We start from the raw sequence: 15,643 nt of genomic DNA on the forward strand, positions 1-15,643 counted from the left end.
TAGACTTTTAGGAAGGGGTAGGAAATAGCCTGCCACAAAGATCTGAGGTTTGGTGTGAGTAGCAGCGTAGACACTCAGCTGTCTCCATCTCTGGCCCACCAATAGTTCACATTACCTCCAGGAATGCAGCTCCACGGATCGAGCCACTTGATGCTCCCTCAGTCAACTCTGAGACTTGAAAGGATGGATTACTGTGCATTTGTCTCAGCACTGTAGGTCACAGCAGCCTTCAGCTAGCAGACTCTCGGGGTAGAACGGGGGATGGTCATGTTCAGTTGTAGGTCTCAGAAAGGATACATTTTAAGAATTAAAGGTAATTCCTTTCCCTTGTAGGTGTTGTGGTGTTTATGGTTGGATTGTAATGTGTAGGTCTTTCTAATGCAGAAATGCAAAGATAACTAAGGTGTAGGTTTCTGACCCTGGGTTGTTTCTCAGGTGATCTTTGCAGAGCTGTTCCAGCTTCCAGCGCCACCTCACATTGATGTGATGTACACTACGTTACTAATCGAACTGTGCAAACTTCAGCCGGGCTCTCTGCCCCAAGTGGTATCCTTTCATGTTTTTACGCGTACACACTTTGGCTGTGCTTTTAAAGATTGCAGTATGGAGTATTTTTTCTCAGGTTCACCTTCATGTTCCTATGCTTTTAGGGATAATGGATTCATTTGATTCAATTGATTCATTTGATATTTAAGTAAATAACACTTTGGACAAAATGGATGTTTGGGAAGTTAACATATAGCATCTCCTTCTGCTTAACATAGAATGTGGTGTTGTTGCTTAAAGGCTCCTTTCTTCTCCCCAGAAGGATCCTGTTACTTTCACGACACACTAATGATGCTGGCATTGCCTTTTGTTTGTTTTCTGAGGCAGGGCCTTACTCTAGCCCAGGACCACCTCAAACTCCAGGCGCTGGGACTACAGGTTTGAGGCTAATCACTTGCCTTTTAAAATAATAGTTTCATGAAGAGAATGTATATTCTGCTGTTTCAGGACCTCAGGACTTCTATAAGCTCATTAGTTGCATGATTTGAATAAGTAGTTCCATGTCTGTGACTCTGAGTGTGTGTGTGTGTGTGTGTGTGTGTGGTGTCAACAGCTCTCTTGTACTTAGGATGCTTTCCTTCAGCTTCCTTGTGTGTCTCTCTGCACTTACTCCAGTCTCACACTCAGTCAGCAGCGCCCTGTTGCTCACACCCCTTGTTTGTCTTTACTGTCTCCCTCTTAGATTACGAAAAGTTTGAGGTTTTTACTATATTGTTTTTGTCTTATAACTTTATCCTACATGCCTGTCAGTCTTAATTTCTGACCTTCCTTTTAGATAATAAAAAGATCAGAAAATAGTCCAATTTCAAGTATTTTCTTTTATCTTTTTGGCATTTAAAGAAAAAATATTCTATCCATGATACCATTTAGATACATATATACTCACCATCCCGGGTGTCCGTTTCTTTTTGTACATCCTGAACATCCATCTCCAGTTATTTTATATGGAATTTTGTTTTCAAAGATAGTTTGCTACTAGTACTCACCACAGTTTTTAGAAAAACTTTTGTTTGCTTTGGTTGTGATAGTTGTTTTCATTCTCAAGAGATAGAATTGGACATGATACTTATAGAAATTGTGTTTGTGATATTTCCAAAATCAGAAATAACCTGAATGTCCAACAATACATGAATGAATTCTGTTTCCTTGCAATGGTGATATTCAAGTCAGCAACAAAAAAAGACTTGTTCTTAACGCAGTGAACGGTGTAAGTTGAAAATAATTTATGCTGAAAAAACGAACAAATTCACTGAACATGACACTTATTTTTATGAAATTTTAGAAAAATAAAAGATTCCTTCATGACAGAAGATGGGTGGATGCTTGGGGAGAGGTCTCAGATGGCTGAGGGGGTGCATACAAAGGAGCAGTGAGGGTTACTGTCCATCATCCATCATCGACAGCTTCAACCTGGAAAACAAGATGAGTCATGTGGAAGAGTAAAAGACACACACTGTCCTTGGGTCTTATGTCTCCCCCACGCTTATTTTAAAGGAGAGTGGGAAGTGGTTTTCCTTACCTTCTGATCACAGCTCGCGCAGGCGACTGAGATGCTGTACATGCGTCTGGACACGATGAGTACCACGTGTGTAGACAGGTACGGCCGTTGGTGACTTTGAAACTAAGGGCTGTGTCAGTGCCTGCAGGAATCTTCAGAAGCCTGTCAAGGATTTACAAATTGTTCCCTGCTTTCTAAGACCCTGTTGTGTAATAGCATTTGGCTTGTTAGAGCATCACAGTCTGGTCTGTTCCAGTCCGTGATGCCCTGTTTGCTTCTCTTTAATAATTCCATTTCTTTCCTTTTAACTTTTCCTACTTAATTTCATATGCAAGTCTTTAAGATAAGCTTACTTTGAATGATAACTCTAATAATGCTTTTATCATTTTATAGATATAGATACGTAGATATATATATAAACACTTATAGATAATCTGTTTTTGAAGGTATAGAGAAGTATCTTCAAACCTGTGACTAAGATTTCACTTTATTTTAAATCAATGAATAAAGTCTATCTTAGATTGTTAGCAGGAGGTCATTCCATGATCACTGTTTCCTTTTAGGGAAAGTCTCTGTGACTACCTTTACGGGTTTTTGTTTGTTTGTTTGGTTTGGTTTTGGTTTTTGGTTTTTTGGTTTTTTTGAGACAGGGTTTCTCTATGTAGCCCAGGTTTGTCCTGGAAACTCACTCTGTAGCCTAGGCTGGCCTCAAACTCAGAAATCTGCCTGCCTCTGCCTCCCAAGTGCTGGGATTAAAGGCGAGCGCCACCACTGTCCGGCTGAAGTCAGAGTCTTGAGGGAAGTACTTTAAGAAAGTGTCTTTCAGTGTCTCTACTTTAGTAGAGTACCGACTCTGCAAACATTTTGAGTACTCAGATGGTCTTCATAGCACTATTTAACACACTAAGATGTTTCCTGTCTTGAGAGCTGAGTGTATTTTTAAGTGGGGAACTTCAGGCATATAGGCTGCCCTGAAAAGGTTGCAGTGGGCTTGAAGAGGCTCAGCATTTAAGGTGCTTGTTGCTCTCCCAGAGGGCCTGAGTTTGGTTCTCAGCACCCATGGCCTGAAGCTTGACAACCACCTGTCGCTCTAGCCCTGGCAGATCCAATACCCATATGGCCTCTGGCACTGCATACACATACATACCATGTAAACACATAAATGAAGAAGTACTTACACTTTTAAAAGGACATGGTTTAAGTGTGAGAGTCGAAGAGCTAGCGAAAAGTCTCAGCCCCTCTCCCAGGGACCCATGTCCAATTCCCAGCAAAACCTGAGAAGCTTACTCTGATTCTACCATTTGTAAACATTTCACTGCAATTTATTTTTAAACAGTTTCATCAACAGTTACATGAGAAAAATAATACTCTCCTTCATAGCTGTGATAATTATATGTTTTGCACAAAATGTGAGCTTAAATCATAGCTGTTCCCTAACAAGAACAAAGGGAGCCCCGTTGTGAGAGCCGAGGTATCTGAGACACACAACAGGGAGGCAGAGGCTTTGTTGAGAAAACAGTTACAGAAGCTATGGGTAATGGGGTGCCCCAAGACAGTTGAGCTGTGTAACAGATTTTATAAGCTATGGTCTAAATTGTACTCTTCATTTTCTCTTCTCTCTGCTCTGCTCGCCAATGTAGGTTTATTAATTGGTTTTCTCATCATCTAAGTAATTTTCAATTCCGTTGGAGCTGGGAAGATTGGTAAGTGTAATGTTTTATCCTTCCTTATTCAAAACAATTGGAGATTGTTTTGTGTGCTACTCAAACATAAAGACACAACTTTTGATCTCCAGAGCCCATGTTAAAGTGTGTGCTACTCAAACATAAAGACACAACTTTTGATCTCCAGAGCCCATGTTAAAAAAACCATGTTGAGCCCTGCATGGTTGCGCACACCTTTAATCTCAGCATTCAGGAGGCAGAGGCATGCCCATCTCTATGAGTTGGGGGCTGACCAACTACATAGTAATTTCCAGACTAGCCAGCACTACCCACTATTACCCTAATTTAAAAGAAAAAAAAAAAAAGCAGCCATGGAGACATGGGCTTCTAATCACAGACATATTGACAGATCCCTGAAGCTCACTGGCCAGCCAACCTAATCTAATGGGTAAGTTCTGGGCCTAGTGAGAAACATCTCAAAAATCAACATGGGTACACCAGGGGACCAGCCCTCTGGTCTCCCTGCATGTGCATGTCACATTCATGTATGTAGCATATGAATATATATATACACACAGAAGAACCTTAATATGTAAAACTCTATATATTCTTTTATTTATTATTTTTTAAAACATATGAGTGCTCTGTGTGCATGTACACCTGCACAGCAGAAGAGAGCATCAGATCCCTTTATAGATGGTTATGAGCCTCCATTGTGGGTTCTGGGAATTGAACTCAGGACCTCTGGAAGACACTTAATTATTGAGCCATCTCGCCAACCTCTAAAATTCACTTTTAAAATAGTCCGTTGTGTTAAGTATTTATTTCATCGATATTTAGTTACTATATGTGGATGAGATAAAAGATAGAAAGACCCTAGTATAATCCAGGAAATGAAGAGTATGTCTACAAAAGATTATGCATATTAACTTAATAAATCCAGATTTCCTCCCTAGGTCAGATTGTCTTACTCAGGATCTTGAAAGTCCCAAACCAAAGTTTGTAAGAGAAGTTCTAGAGAAGTGTATGAGGTAAGCTCTCCCCTGGTTTAGCTTCTCAGCTTCTCATGAAGGACACTGCTTGAACTGGTTATTATCTGACAGGTTTCTCTCTCCTCTGTTTTGCACTTACGATGCATGTCCACGATATTCTTTCCTAAGTCCTAGTGTTTGTCCACCTCACTTTTGAATCAAGATTTAGGCTACAAGTAGATGTCCATTTGGGTTTTTTGTGAATTAAGCCAGTGAGATTCTTTTCCATGTCTCCCAACGTCGATGAGCCTTTTCTTAGTTTCTAAACTTGGGTTTTTATCTAATTTGTGTTTTCTTAGCCCTCTCCTACAGCCACCTATTTAAAGAGCCTTTTGTTTCTAATTAATAGAGTGTTTTGGGGAACTGTGATCTGAGCTCTTAATGTGTATTTTTTTAGGGGTAGTTGAGTTGAGGCCTTTGGGAAGACACTGTGCGTGCCTGCTTGCGTGGTATATCCCTCTTTTCACAGCCAACCCAACATAGTAAATTCCGTGTAAATGCTCTGTCGGGCAGGACAAAGTGTGGCTCTCACTATCTCCCATTTATTCTTTGCTGTGTCACATCCAGCCTCCCAGCCATGCCATCCCACCCGCACCCAGCCCGCTCTCACTTCCCGTCTCTCACCGGCAGACTGTGGTCCCTGAGCCCATGCTGCAAAGCCAGTGTCTGAACAGGCCTGAGCTCAGCTACGCTAACTTACCCAGCGGTGGGAAGGGCTGTCCCCGTCTGCTTCTTGGTTGTCCACTGAGTTTGGGATCTTGGACTCTGGCTTTCTGGGCAAGTTAAGTATCACCAGAGACTGAAACATGAGACTTTGCTGAGGCTCTTATTTGTGTTGTAGGTTGTCTTACCATCAACATATATTAGATATTGTTCCTCCCACCTTCTCAGCTCTGTGTCCTGCAAACCCAACCTGCATTTACAAGTATGGAGATGAAAGTAGCAGTAAGTAATGCATCACCAAGCATCTTCTTACAAGTACTGATCTGTGCGTGCTCGGAAGCTGGGTATTCATAGCAGGAGAAACTGACTTATTTCTGTATTTGAAAAAATGACTCTTAGCCAGGCGGTGGTGGCGCATGCCTGTAATCCCAGCACTCTGGGAGGCAGAGGCAGGTGGATTTCTGAGTTCGAGGCCAGCCTGGTCTACAGAGTGAGTTCCAGGACAGCCAGGGCTATACAGAGAAACCCTGTCTTGAAAAAACCAAAAACCAAAAAAAAAGAAAAGAAAAGAAAAGAAAAGAAAAGTGACTCTTATTAGCCACTAGATGAAGGATTTCATTGTTATTATTATTAGCTTCCTGGAGGCAGGGTGTGCAGTGGTGACAGGTACAGAGGTGGATGTCAGGTTTTCCAGCTGTGCTGTGGCGGTTGCACTGAATCTTGTCTTCCATTCATGAGCCTCACATTTTGTGCTGCAAGGAAGTTCTGTGTCTGAGAACTGTTCTTCCTTCCACACTACAGAAAGCTCTTTTCATCTCCAGTTCCTGTTTTCCTTTTTGGTCTGGCCCAAGTTTGTTATTTGTAACCTTTAACAAACCTGATACATAAAAATGCTTTCTGTCTGCTTCTGAAGTAAATTTCTTGGTTCTCAGCTGGTGTGTAAATTCCTTGGTGACAAAGGGTTCTTATTATCTTGGGCGTGCGTGCGTGCGTGCGTGCGTGCGTGCGTGCGTGCGTGCGTGCCTGCCTGCCTGCCTGTCTGCCTGCCTGCGTGTGTGCGTGCGTGCGTGCGTGCGTGCCTGCATGCGTGTCTGCGTGTGTGTGTGTGTGTGTGTGTGTGTGTGTGTGTGTGTGTGTGTGTGACTTTTTTTTTCATAGACTTTCTTCTGCTTTCAGGGACAGGCTCACAGCAAGTACTGGCTACATGGTTATCCTTGTATGGCCTATTGGGACAGGCATTAGCTACTACATGCCTTCTTATGATCCTGTGTCAAAATTGCCCTTTTTGTTACCATTGTCTGAATTACATTGAAGGTTCATTTCTTTTTGCTTTGATTCCTTTATATTAACATAAATTCTATACCATAAGTACTTACTCACAAAATCCTAACCAGTAGTAAGCATACACAGGGCCTTTACCTTGGCAGTATTCACCATGTGTGAACTCTTTTGCCCCAGAAGAAAGGGTTGTTGGCAAAATTGGCCGAGAAGCTTGGATTTAAGGTGTGTGGGAGGCCAGAGGCCTGGTGTGCTCCTGAGCATTGGCACTGGGAGCTGTCTGTTCCAGTCTAGGTGAAAAGGCATTGAATCAGGCGAAGCTTTCCTCTCTAGTCTCATACGTGGTTTAAATGCTGATCTTGGCCTGAAGAGCATTCTGTTGTAAAAGGGAATAACAAACAGATTTAGCTGCTCATAGAAGAGGCTTTGAGATTAATCTACCTTTCCTTCTGTTCTGTGTTTAGATTCTCTTCCTGGACATTCCGTGGCACTCTGTTTATCTGTTGCTTTTAAAAGTAAGGCAACCAACGATGAGATCTTCAGCATTCTGAAGGATGTACCAAACCCTAACCAGGTTGATGATGACGGTGAGATGAGAGAGTGACTTCTTCAGCTGAACCTCACACATAAAGCATAAACATAGCTCTGGCAACATGAGCTCTGAGGCGACCTATTGGTGCTCACACAGAGTCTGTCAGCTGTTCTGAGCACCTGCATATTTAACCCCTCACCTAAGAGGCTCTAAAATTCCTGGGAAGAGCTTATATTACTAAAGCCCATCCTGGGTATGGTGTGCATTCCTTTAATCCCAGACTTGGGAGGCAAAGGTAGAGGTGGGTCTCTATGAATTAGAAGCCAGCTTAGATTACATAGTAGATTTCAGGTCAGCCAGAACTACACAGTGAGATCTTGTCTCAAAAGCAACAACAGTTACCAAAAAAGGGCATACACCATGTGCTACATAAAAATAAATCATACATTCTTCATTCAGGGGCTTCAGGTATTTCTACTTTATTCCTCTCTACATTAAGAAGGCTTCCCAAATTGGGGGGGGGGGGGGCTTAGTGGGTTGGATATTGCGGGTGTGGCTGACATTTTCTCCAAATTATAAGCTATTGTGATATTACTGCCTAATCTTAGTTGGTATATATCATGTAATTTCAGCCAACATCTTAGCTTTGTTTTATTTTCCTGGTATGAATAGGAAAATTGACAGAATGAAATAAAGGCTTGCCTGAATTATGACTGGATAATGAAGTAATGAGAGAGTTGTGTCGGTACTTAAAAAGGCATACTGTGAAATATTTAGTTAAGTAAATCTGTGTTGCACAAAAAGTAGAGCAAATAGCAAGTCTGCAGAGACAGCCATTTGTTTGGGGAGTACACGAGGACCAGTCAGTCAGCCGTGGAAACAGGAGGTTTAGACTTGGCAAAAGTTGTAAGATGTAGGTTTATAGATTTTGCTGGTTTTGCTTTAACAGTTTAAAATCTTGTAATCAGAATACAAAGGAGGGATGTGTGATGCTTTTAGGCAAATGGGTCGTAAGGCAGAAGTGGTAGTACAAACCTGTCAGCCTGACCAGGTTGGCGGCTCCAGGCTGGCAGCAGTGCACAGTGAGAGCCTGCCATACAAACAACCCGAGGTACCTAGAAGAAGTGGGACGTGCTCCCGGGAGAGAGACGTAAGGGTGTGCTGCCTCAAGGCGGGACTGAGGTGAGGTCTTGCTATGTAGCCTTGGGTGGCCCAACTTAGTTTTATGTTTTCAGTATTTGAAATCTGTAGGGTTTAGTGTTTGTTTTTTACTAGAGCATTATTATATGTTCATATGTTATTATCCTTAGCATTCCAAAGTATAGCATTACTAAGGAATTACTATAATTAACTTCTTAAAATCTTAATATAAAATATTTTTCAGATGAAGGGTTCAGATTTAACCCCTTGAAAATAGAGGTCTTTGTCCAGACTCTGCTGCACTTAGCTGCTAAGTCCTTCAGTCACTCCTTCAGTGCTCTTGCAAAGTAAGTATAGACATTTGAACACCAATGCTGTAGTAACTGTTCCCTAAAATTGTTAAATATGAACATCTTCCTACATAATTTGGTAGGGTGGGGTTCAGTTTCTGGTGGCTTCGTTAAGTGTGTGCAGTGCAGGTGTGCATGTGGTAGGGGAGGCAGTGGCAGCCTAGGTCCTGAGGACAGTCATCTACACAGGCAGGAATTAAGCAACAACGAGAGCCTGCCGGGGTGGGCATCTAAAGATAGCAAAGTTTGTAAGAATCCAAAGAAAAGAGCATTGCAGGTGGAATTCCAACACATTTATATGATCTGATGTCTTATCGATGTATTTATGCATTTATATTTTAAATTCAGTAACATTTAAAGGGCTTATGAATTACTGTATGTGGTACTTTTCACCTTTGTCTAAAGGTTTCATGAAGTCTTCAAAACTCTAGCAGAAAGTGATAAGGGGAAGCTGCACGTGCTTCGAGTTATGTTTGAAGTCTGGAGGAATCACCCACAGGTAACAACTGTTCAGTTAGACACGGCCCTGGCTGTGTGGGCATCCAGAGAAGAAATTAAGGATGGTTGAATCTGCCAGTAGAATGTTTTTAAATCTGTTCCATTAAGTGTTATCGAAATAATTAACTGATACATTCTTCTTGGTAGGTTTTTAAATTATACTGAGCTGTTGCTTAGGGGTGCATGGGAGGGGTCACAGGCCAGCTCCTGTGAAGTCAGAAGACAAATTTCAGGTCCGTTCTCTCCTTCTACCATGGTGAGGCCTCAGTACTGAGCCTGGCTTGTCGGGCCTGCCATCAAGTATCTTAGCCACTGAGCCATCTCGCCAGACCCTGGTAACGTTCTTCAGGTGGCACTGCGATATGTTTTGTGCTAAAGCATTTCCATACATATTAGATGCTGAGGAAGAAAACTGTTTGACCACAATATTTGGTAGGAAATAGTTATCATGTTAGTCATTTCTATAAACAAGACCCATAAGATGCTATTTTTTAAGTAGGGAGATTTCAGTTGAAATTACACATGCACAGACACATATATTTTCATAAAGGTATTACCAATGAAAGTTTTCTTAAAGAGTGTGTGCTACCATTCAAGAGTTGTCTTTTCATGCAATATTTATTGTTAATATAGTATTACTTACAGTATTAGAGCATAGCAGAAGGCAGAATAAATCTGAAGACTGACTAGTCTAATCAAGAGTGGTGGCCCATGCCTCCAATGGCAGCACTTGGGAAGTTTATGGCAGGAAAATCAGTTCAAGGCCAGCCTTAGCTATATCAAACCCTATCTAGAAGAAAAAAGGGATGAGCTGTGGCTTAAACTGGTCAATTCCATTGCCATTAAAAACCACATTTTATAGTCCTGCTATTTCATTTTCATAGCATTACTTATCATCATGCCTGTTTATCAGTACCAATTGACCCTGTCTCTTTTCTCATTGTAGATGATTGCGGTACTGGTTGACAAGATGATTCGTACACAGATTGTTGACTGTGCTGCAGTAGCAAACTGGATCTTCTCATCGGAGCTGTCTCGTGACTTTACGAGGTTTGAACCAGAATTTATATCATTTAACAACATTGTGAAGTTATGTAGGCATTATAAATGATCAGGACCAAATAGCAAGAGTTAATATATAGTGAAAGCAAATGAAATAAAATCTGTGACAGTCTTAACTTCTCCACTACACTTGCTATTTGCAGAGCACACTTGTCTGAAATATACTGAGTCCTGAAATGACATATGATCAAAAGTTTTTACAGGGCCAACAAGATGGCTCAGTGGGTCAGGGAGCTTGCTCTCAAGCCTAATGGTCTGAGATCCGTGGGTATGATCCTCAGAACTCACATGGTAGGAGAGAACCAACTCTATTGATGGTGTTTTATTAAGGGGTAGACAACAAGTACAGGTTATTCACCTGAACTAGTGTTGCTGGAAAAAAAATGCCTAATTCTTCCCAAAGGATAGAAGGCCCTGTCAGCCCTTAAGAATGATAGACTGAAATGGTGCAGATATGTTCTCTCTAGTAGCATAACATACGTTAACCAAATGCTGTATTACTTTAAGGTTGTTTGTGTGGGAAATTCTGCACTCTACAATTCGTAAGATGAACAAACATGTTCTGAAGATCCAGAAAGAGCTAGAAGAAGCTAAAGAGAAACTGGCCAGGCAGCACAAACGTGTAAGTCATGTGTTGATCTGAGGTTTACAAATTGGGACAGAACCTGCAGGGTAGTCCCAGCCCATTGTCGTGACAGTAGGGTTTTTTGTTTTTAATTCCAAGTTACATAAAACTGTCACATGCTATGGCACTGATGTTCACAAACTATAATTCCCTAGTTTACCACCTCTGCATTGGCTTCCTAGGAGAAAACTTCTGTATCTCTAAGTGGCGCAAAGGAGAAGAGATACAGTTGTAGAGGCTGTGTGGAGAGGTAGGACAAGTTAGTCTCAATCCCAGCTTGGCAGATTATTCCCATGGTAATAAAGACTGTTCGAGGGAAGCCGTGAGCTGGCTGAGCCTCTGACCTACACTAGTGAATGGTCTTTGTTACTGGTGTTGAGCATATCCACCATTGTAGAAGGCGGGGCAAAGATAAGTTTAATGGCTGAGCTGGCCACGGTAGTGACACCTGCTAGGCCTCACCCCCTAATAGCACTAACACCACCAAGTTTCCCAGAGAAATCAATCCGGGAATCAAAGCCTCTTAGCACAAAATCCTCCCCAGGCCTAGGGTCACTCGCCTAGTGTCTCTGAGCTCCTTGGTTTGAGTCCTAGCACCACCCATCCATCACCGCCTAAACCAGCTCTCAAGAGGTGGAGGCAGGAAGGGCGTGTATACGTCAGAGCCAGCCTGGGCCACAGGGCAGAACCTGGGGTTGATCTGTTTTAATTGTTCCCCTCTGTGGTGGATGCCCCACACTGGCTTGTTGTTTTGCAGCGCAGTGATGATGACGACAGGGGCAGCGACAGGAAGGACGGGGCCCTCGAGGAGCAAATAGAAAGGCTGCAGGAGAAGGTGGAGTCTGCTCAGAGCGAGCAGAAGAACCTTTTCCTCGTCATTTTCCAGGTGAGATGTAAAGGGCATCCCTCCTCAGTTTGAAAGTTGCCATTTTTAATTACTACACATTAAAAATAGAAAACTTTGCAAAGGAAGACTGTCACAACCTGAGGCCACCGTGAGTCTGAGCTGTTGGCTCATCATCTAAATACCTGTCCCACGGGTTCCCTGTAGTTGATGGCTCAGGTGATGACTCTTTACCTGTGGATGTTCTGTACATAGATTGATAGTCACATGCTGTTTCCTTGGAGCAGAGGCCAGCACATATTTCTACAAGAAGCTAAGGGATTTAACATTAGATCTCTCCCTTGCTAAGTGGACAGCTCCGGGGGGGTCCTGAAAGTCGGAGCGCACCCCACAGTCCAGTGGAGCAGCAAGGCCTTGAGAACTCTTGGCACGGCTTTGTTGAGAGGTTAATATCCCTCCCCTAATACTTGTTCAACCTGTGCTTCTTACCAGCGTTTCATCATGATCTTGACTGAGCACTTGGTACGCTGTGAGACTGATGGGACCAGTATATTGACACCGTGGTATAAGAACTGCATAGAGAGGCTGCAGCAGATCTTCCTGCAGGTTTGTGATGGCACCACTGTCTCAGGCTTTCGAGTTTAGGGAAACACAGTCTGTCGTGCTCGAGACCACAGATTCTGAATCTTACCACTGTTAGACTCAGCAGTTAAGAGCACTCACTGACTGCTCTTCCGGAGGTCCCGAGTTCAATTCCCAGCAACCACATGGTGGCTCACAGCCATCTCTAATGGGATCCAATGCCTTCTTCTCATGTGTCTGAAGAGAGCAACAGTGTGGTCATATACATAAATCTTTAAAGAAAAAAGTCCTGATAAAGCTGTGGAGGTTGTGCAGCTCTTGTTGGCCCAGTTTCTGCCCATTTGCTGCCCCTCATGATCTTCAGAGTACTTAACCAAGGTGCTCTGTACCACCTACTCTCTGGGTTGCCAATTCCCGTACTAGGGAGCCCTGCACGGAAATGTAGCGAGGGAACGAAAGCCTGCTAACTTAACAGTAATTAGATGCATTAAGTTACTTTAAAACCTACCCCCGTGGTAAAGTGTGTCCACAGGAACAAGGTAAACTGCTTTCAGCTAGATTTACTGATGTGCAGGGGATTGAAGTTCATTTTTCCTCTTAACTCCCCAAGTCCACCTTTGTTTCAGAAAAGTGATTAATGCAAAAGTAATTAGTTCAAAAGTAAAAGTTCAATTCTTTAAGCCTCCAAATCTCCCAGATGTATTAGCCCATTTAAGAGGTAACTGAGAGCCCCTAGCCCTATAGAAATTTCTTAGTGTGTTTTAGTCTACAGAGAAAAGGTTCCAACTTTCTAATGCTTTGGCTCCCTAGACAGGCTGACTTGACAGTGTCTTGTGTCCTGATGTTCCAGGCGTGCTCTGCAGCTGTCGATAGCAGCTGTGGGCAGTGGCTCCTGCTTCGAGGCTATAAGAACTGGGTTTGGGTTTAAATTATTGTATGTCTCTCCGCCCTTCCCCTGTAGTGTTACAAAGCTGAGCCTTCTTAGATGTGTCAGCATGGGTGGGCTGTGAGGGACATGTTCTACAAGGTTGCTTGCTTTTTGTTTCCTGACTGAAGCCTCTTTCTGTGTCTGCAGCATCACCAGATAATCCAGCAGTACATGGTGACCCTGGAGAACCTGCTTTTCACGGCTGAGTTAGACCCTCACATCCTGGCTGTGTTCCAGCAGTTCTGTGCGCTGCAGGCCTAACAGTCACGTTTCTCCCCTTGTTATTATCTTGAAATAACTTGTCTTATTTTCGATGGTTTGAATGTTTGCTTTCTTGTAGTAGTCTTTCACTTCCTGACGGAAATGGGGGAGGAGAGCGAGGAATATGACGTGACCCTCAGTCGCCCTGAAGGGCAAGTGTTGCTTTATGACAGCGATGTTACGGTGACCGTAGAGTTGTACATATGTGAGGCACAACTTTCCTGTGATAAATTTGATACTTTTTCTCTTTAGGGCCCAAAACAACAGGTTTGAGGTGTGTGAAATGCAAGGTTAAGCTTGCAAAATAGACAAAACCGCCAGGCTATCCCCAGGGAGCTAGCTTTTCTCTGCTCCTGGGAAACATGGCTGGAATAAACTGTAGTTATGTTTTTTTTACACTTTGGGAGTCGTGATTTATCATCGTAGTCTCTCTTCTTCCTGAAGGGTGCTTAGTCTCCGTCCAAAGCTGCCTTTGCAGACACTTTTCCTAAGTAGTATTCTTAAGATACTACTTGTTAGCATAAAGGATTATTAGTACTAATCCCCAAATTTGTCTAAATATAAGCCACCTGGAAATCTTGAAAGTTATTTTAAACTGCGATCTCAAAGTATAATGAAGACGGCAGCAGATCTTCTACCTCTCAGGTGATTGCAGGTTTGTCAGCCATTGTTGAAAAGCATCTGGTCATGCCCTGCACCTTCAAGAAGAATCTGCCCAAGATCCTGTAGTATCACAGCTGATGTGGAGCGGTGATACATGAGCGGCCATGGACTTGGCTTGGGGCTTGTCTCTGTGGTCCTGGAGTGGATATTCGATCCCTGAGGCTATTGAGGCTGTAGTGCAATGAGTGCTCTGTAAAATAATGCATAAGCGATTATCTGCCATTCCAGATTTCTAGGATTTTTAAACTTCTCATTAAACCTTAGAAAAAATCCGCTAATAATGATAAAATTACTGGTGGTAATTTTGTGCTTTGCTATCTTTTTGTACATGTTATACTCTAGAAGTATACATCGTGATTGTGTTGTTGTTGTATGTGGGTATTTAGTTACCATACATTTCAATGTCCGTAGAATATAATTTCTTAATAATGAGAATTCCTGGGCTTTTTAAACACCACATTTAAAGTAGGAAGGATCATTTAACCATTTAAATTCAGTAGCTCAGGATTGGATGGGAGATACTTCAGAAAGACGGACTCTGATTCTTAGCTAAATATCCTATTTCTTTACCCTGTTCCTCCTCCATTTAACATAGCTTATGCTCTAATTGATTTGAAATAGCTCCAATCCTCCAGGAGCCAAAGAATTAACCATTGAAGGCACTGGTAACTGTATCCTTTCCTGGGGCACAGTAGAGTTTGGTTATTCTTGATCTGCACACTTGATCCTCCTGTGTAGTAGGGATTTCTAGGAACTGTTCATTCATGTGCCCCTGCTCTATCCTGGTCAGCCAGCTGGAAACACTGAGCGGAGGATTGTATCCTATAGAAGACAGTGCAAAAGCAGGAAGCAGCTGCTCCCTTGCCATGGGGCTCCCATAAGCAGAAGTGGCAAGATGCTTGCCTCATGAATCCTGTGAAGTCGACAAAGGCTCCTTACCAGGCTGTTGTCAAACTAGACATACCTTGCTTCCTGTATCATACCTAAAAGCGAAAGGTGCAATGTGCCTTTGCTAGCCTGATGTCTGGGTACCAGGATTAACCTAAAGTCAGCTAGAGCACAAAAGCATACAGCAGAACAGATCTCCTGTGCCGGTCTTGACAGTCAGTGTTCACTAACTACTGGGTATCACACTGCCATTCCTTATTAAATCTTTCTAGCAGATTTCTGACAGATGACTGCTCACTTCACAGATAGAAGCAGACCTCAGGAACACTGAAGTCTACAGCAAGGAAGTTAAATCCATGTATCTCAGGAATGAATTACTCCCCACCACACAATAGAACTTAGCAGCAGCCTGAACCCCACTTACTCTTGCCATCGGGCTAGAAATGTCTTTCTATAAGGAAGTCCGGCTGCCCACTCAGGATCAATTTTTACTGAGCTGTAAGAATTAGTACGGCATATGTAAAACACCAGCCTTGAAAACCACACAGAATATCTCTGCTGAATGTTTCCAAAGAACAATTAGTAATGAA

At 42.6% G+C, this 15,643-nt stretch overlaps 1 protein-coding gene across 1 annotated transcript in view; it reads left to right on the forward strand.

The window, feature by feature from the left end:
- The window catches only part of Ncbp1 (nuclear cap binding protein subunit 1), a 32,219-nt gene extending 18,319 nt beyond the window's left edge, over window positions 1-13,900 (forward strand). The window contains exons 11-23 of the mRNA XM_052176434.1: window positions 436-546; window positions 2,079-2,143; window positions 3,685-3,747; window positions 4,665-4,739; window positions 5,581-5,684; window positions 7,145-7,267; window positions 8,597-8,699; window positions 9,108-9,201; window positions 10,147-10,250; window positions 10,770-10,884; window positions 11,645-11,773; window positions 12,224-12,337; window positions 13,389-13,900. Of these exons, the coding sequence (XP_052032394.1) occupies window positions 436-546; window positions 2,079-2,143; window positions 3,685-3,747; window positions 4,665-4,739; window positions 5,581-5,684; window positions 7,145-7,267; window positions 8,597-8,699; window positions 9,108-9,201; window positions 10,147-10,250; window positions 10,770-10,884; window positions 11,645-11,773; window positions 12,224-12,337; window positions 13,389-13,502 (1,314 nt within the window). The 3' untranslated portion in view covers window positions 13,503-13,900. The remainder of the gene's footprint in view (window positions 1-435; window positions 547-2,078; window positions 2,144-3,684; window positions 3,748-4,664; window positions 4,740-5,580; window positions 5,685-7,144; window positions 7,268-8,596; window positions 8,700-9,107; window positions 9,202-10,146; window positions 10,251-10,769; window positions 10,885-11,644; window positions 11,774-12,223; window positions 12,338-13,388) is intronic.
- The last annotated feature ends 1,743 nt before the right edge of the window (window positions 13,901-15,643 follow it).

Source organism: Apodemus sylvaticus, chromosome 3 (assembly GCF_947179515.1).
Source record: "Apodemus sylvaticus chromosome 3, mApoSyl1.1, whole genome shotgun sequence".
Lineage (NCBI taxonomy): Eukaryota > Metazoa > Chordata > Mammalia > Rodentia > Muridae > Apodemus > Apodemus sylvaticus.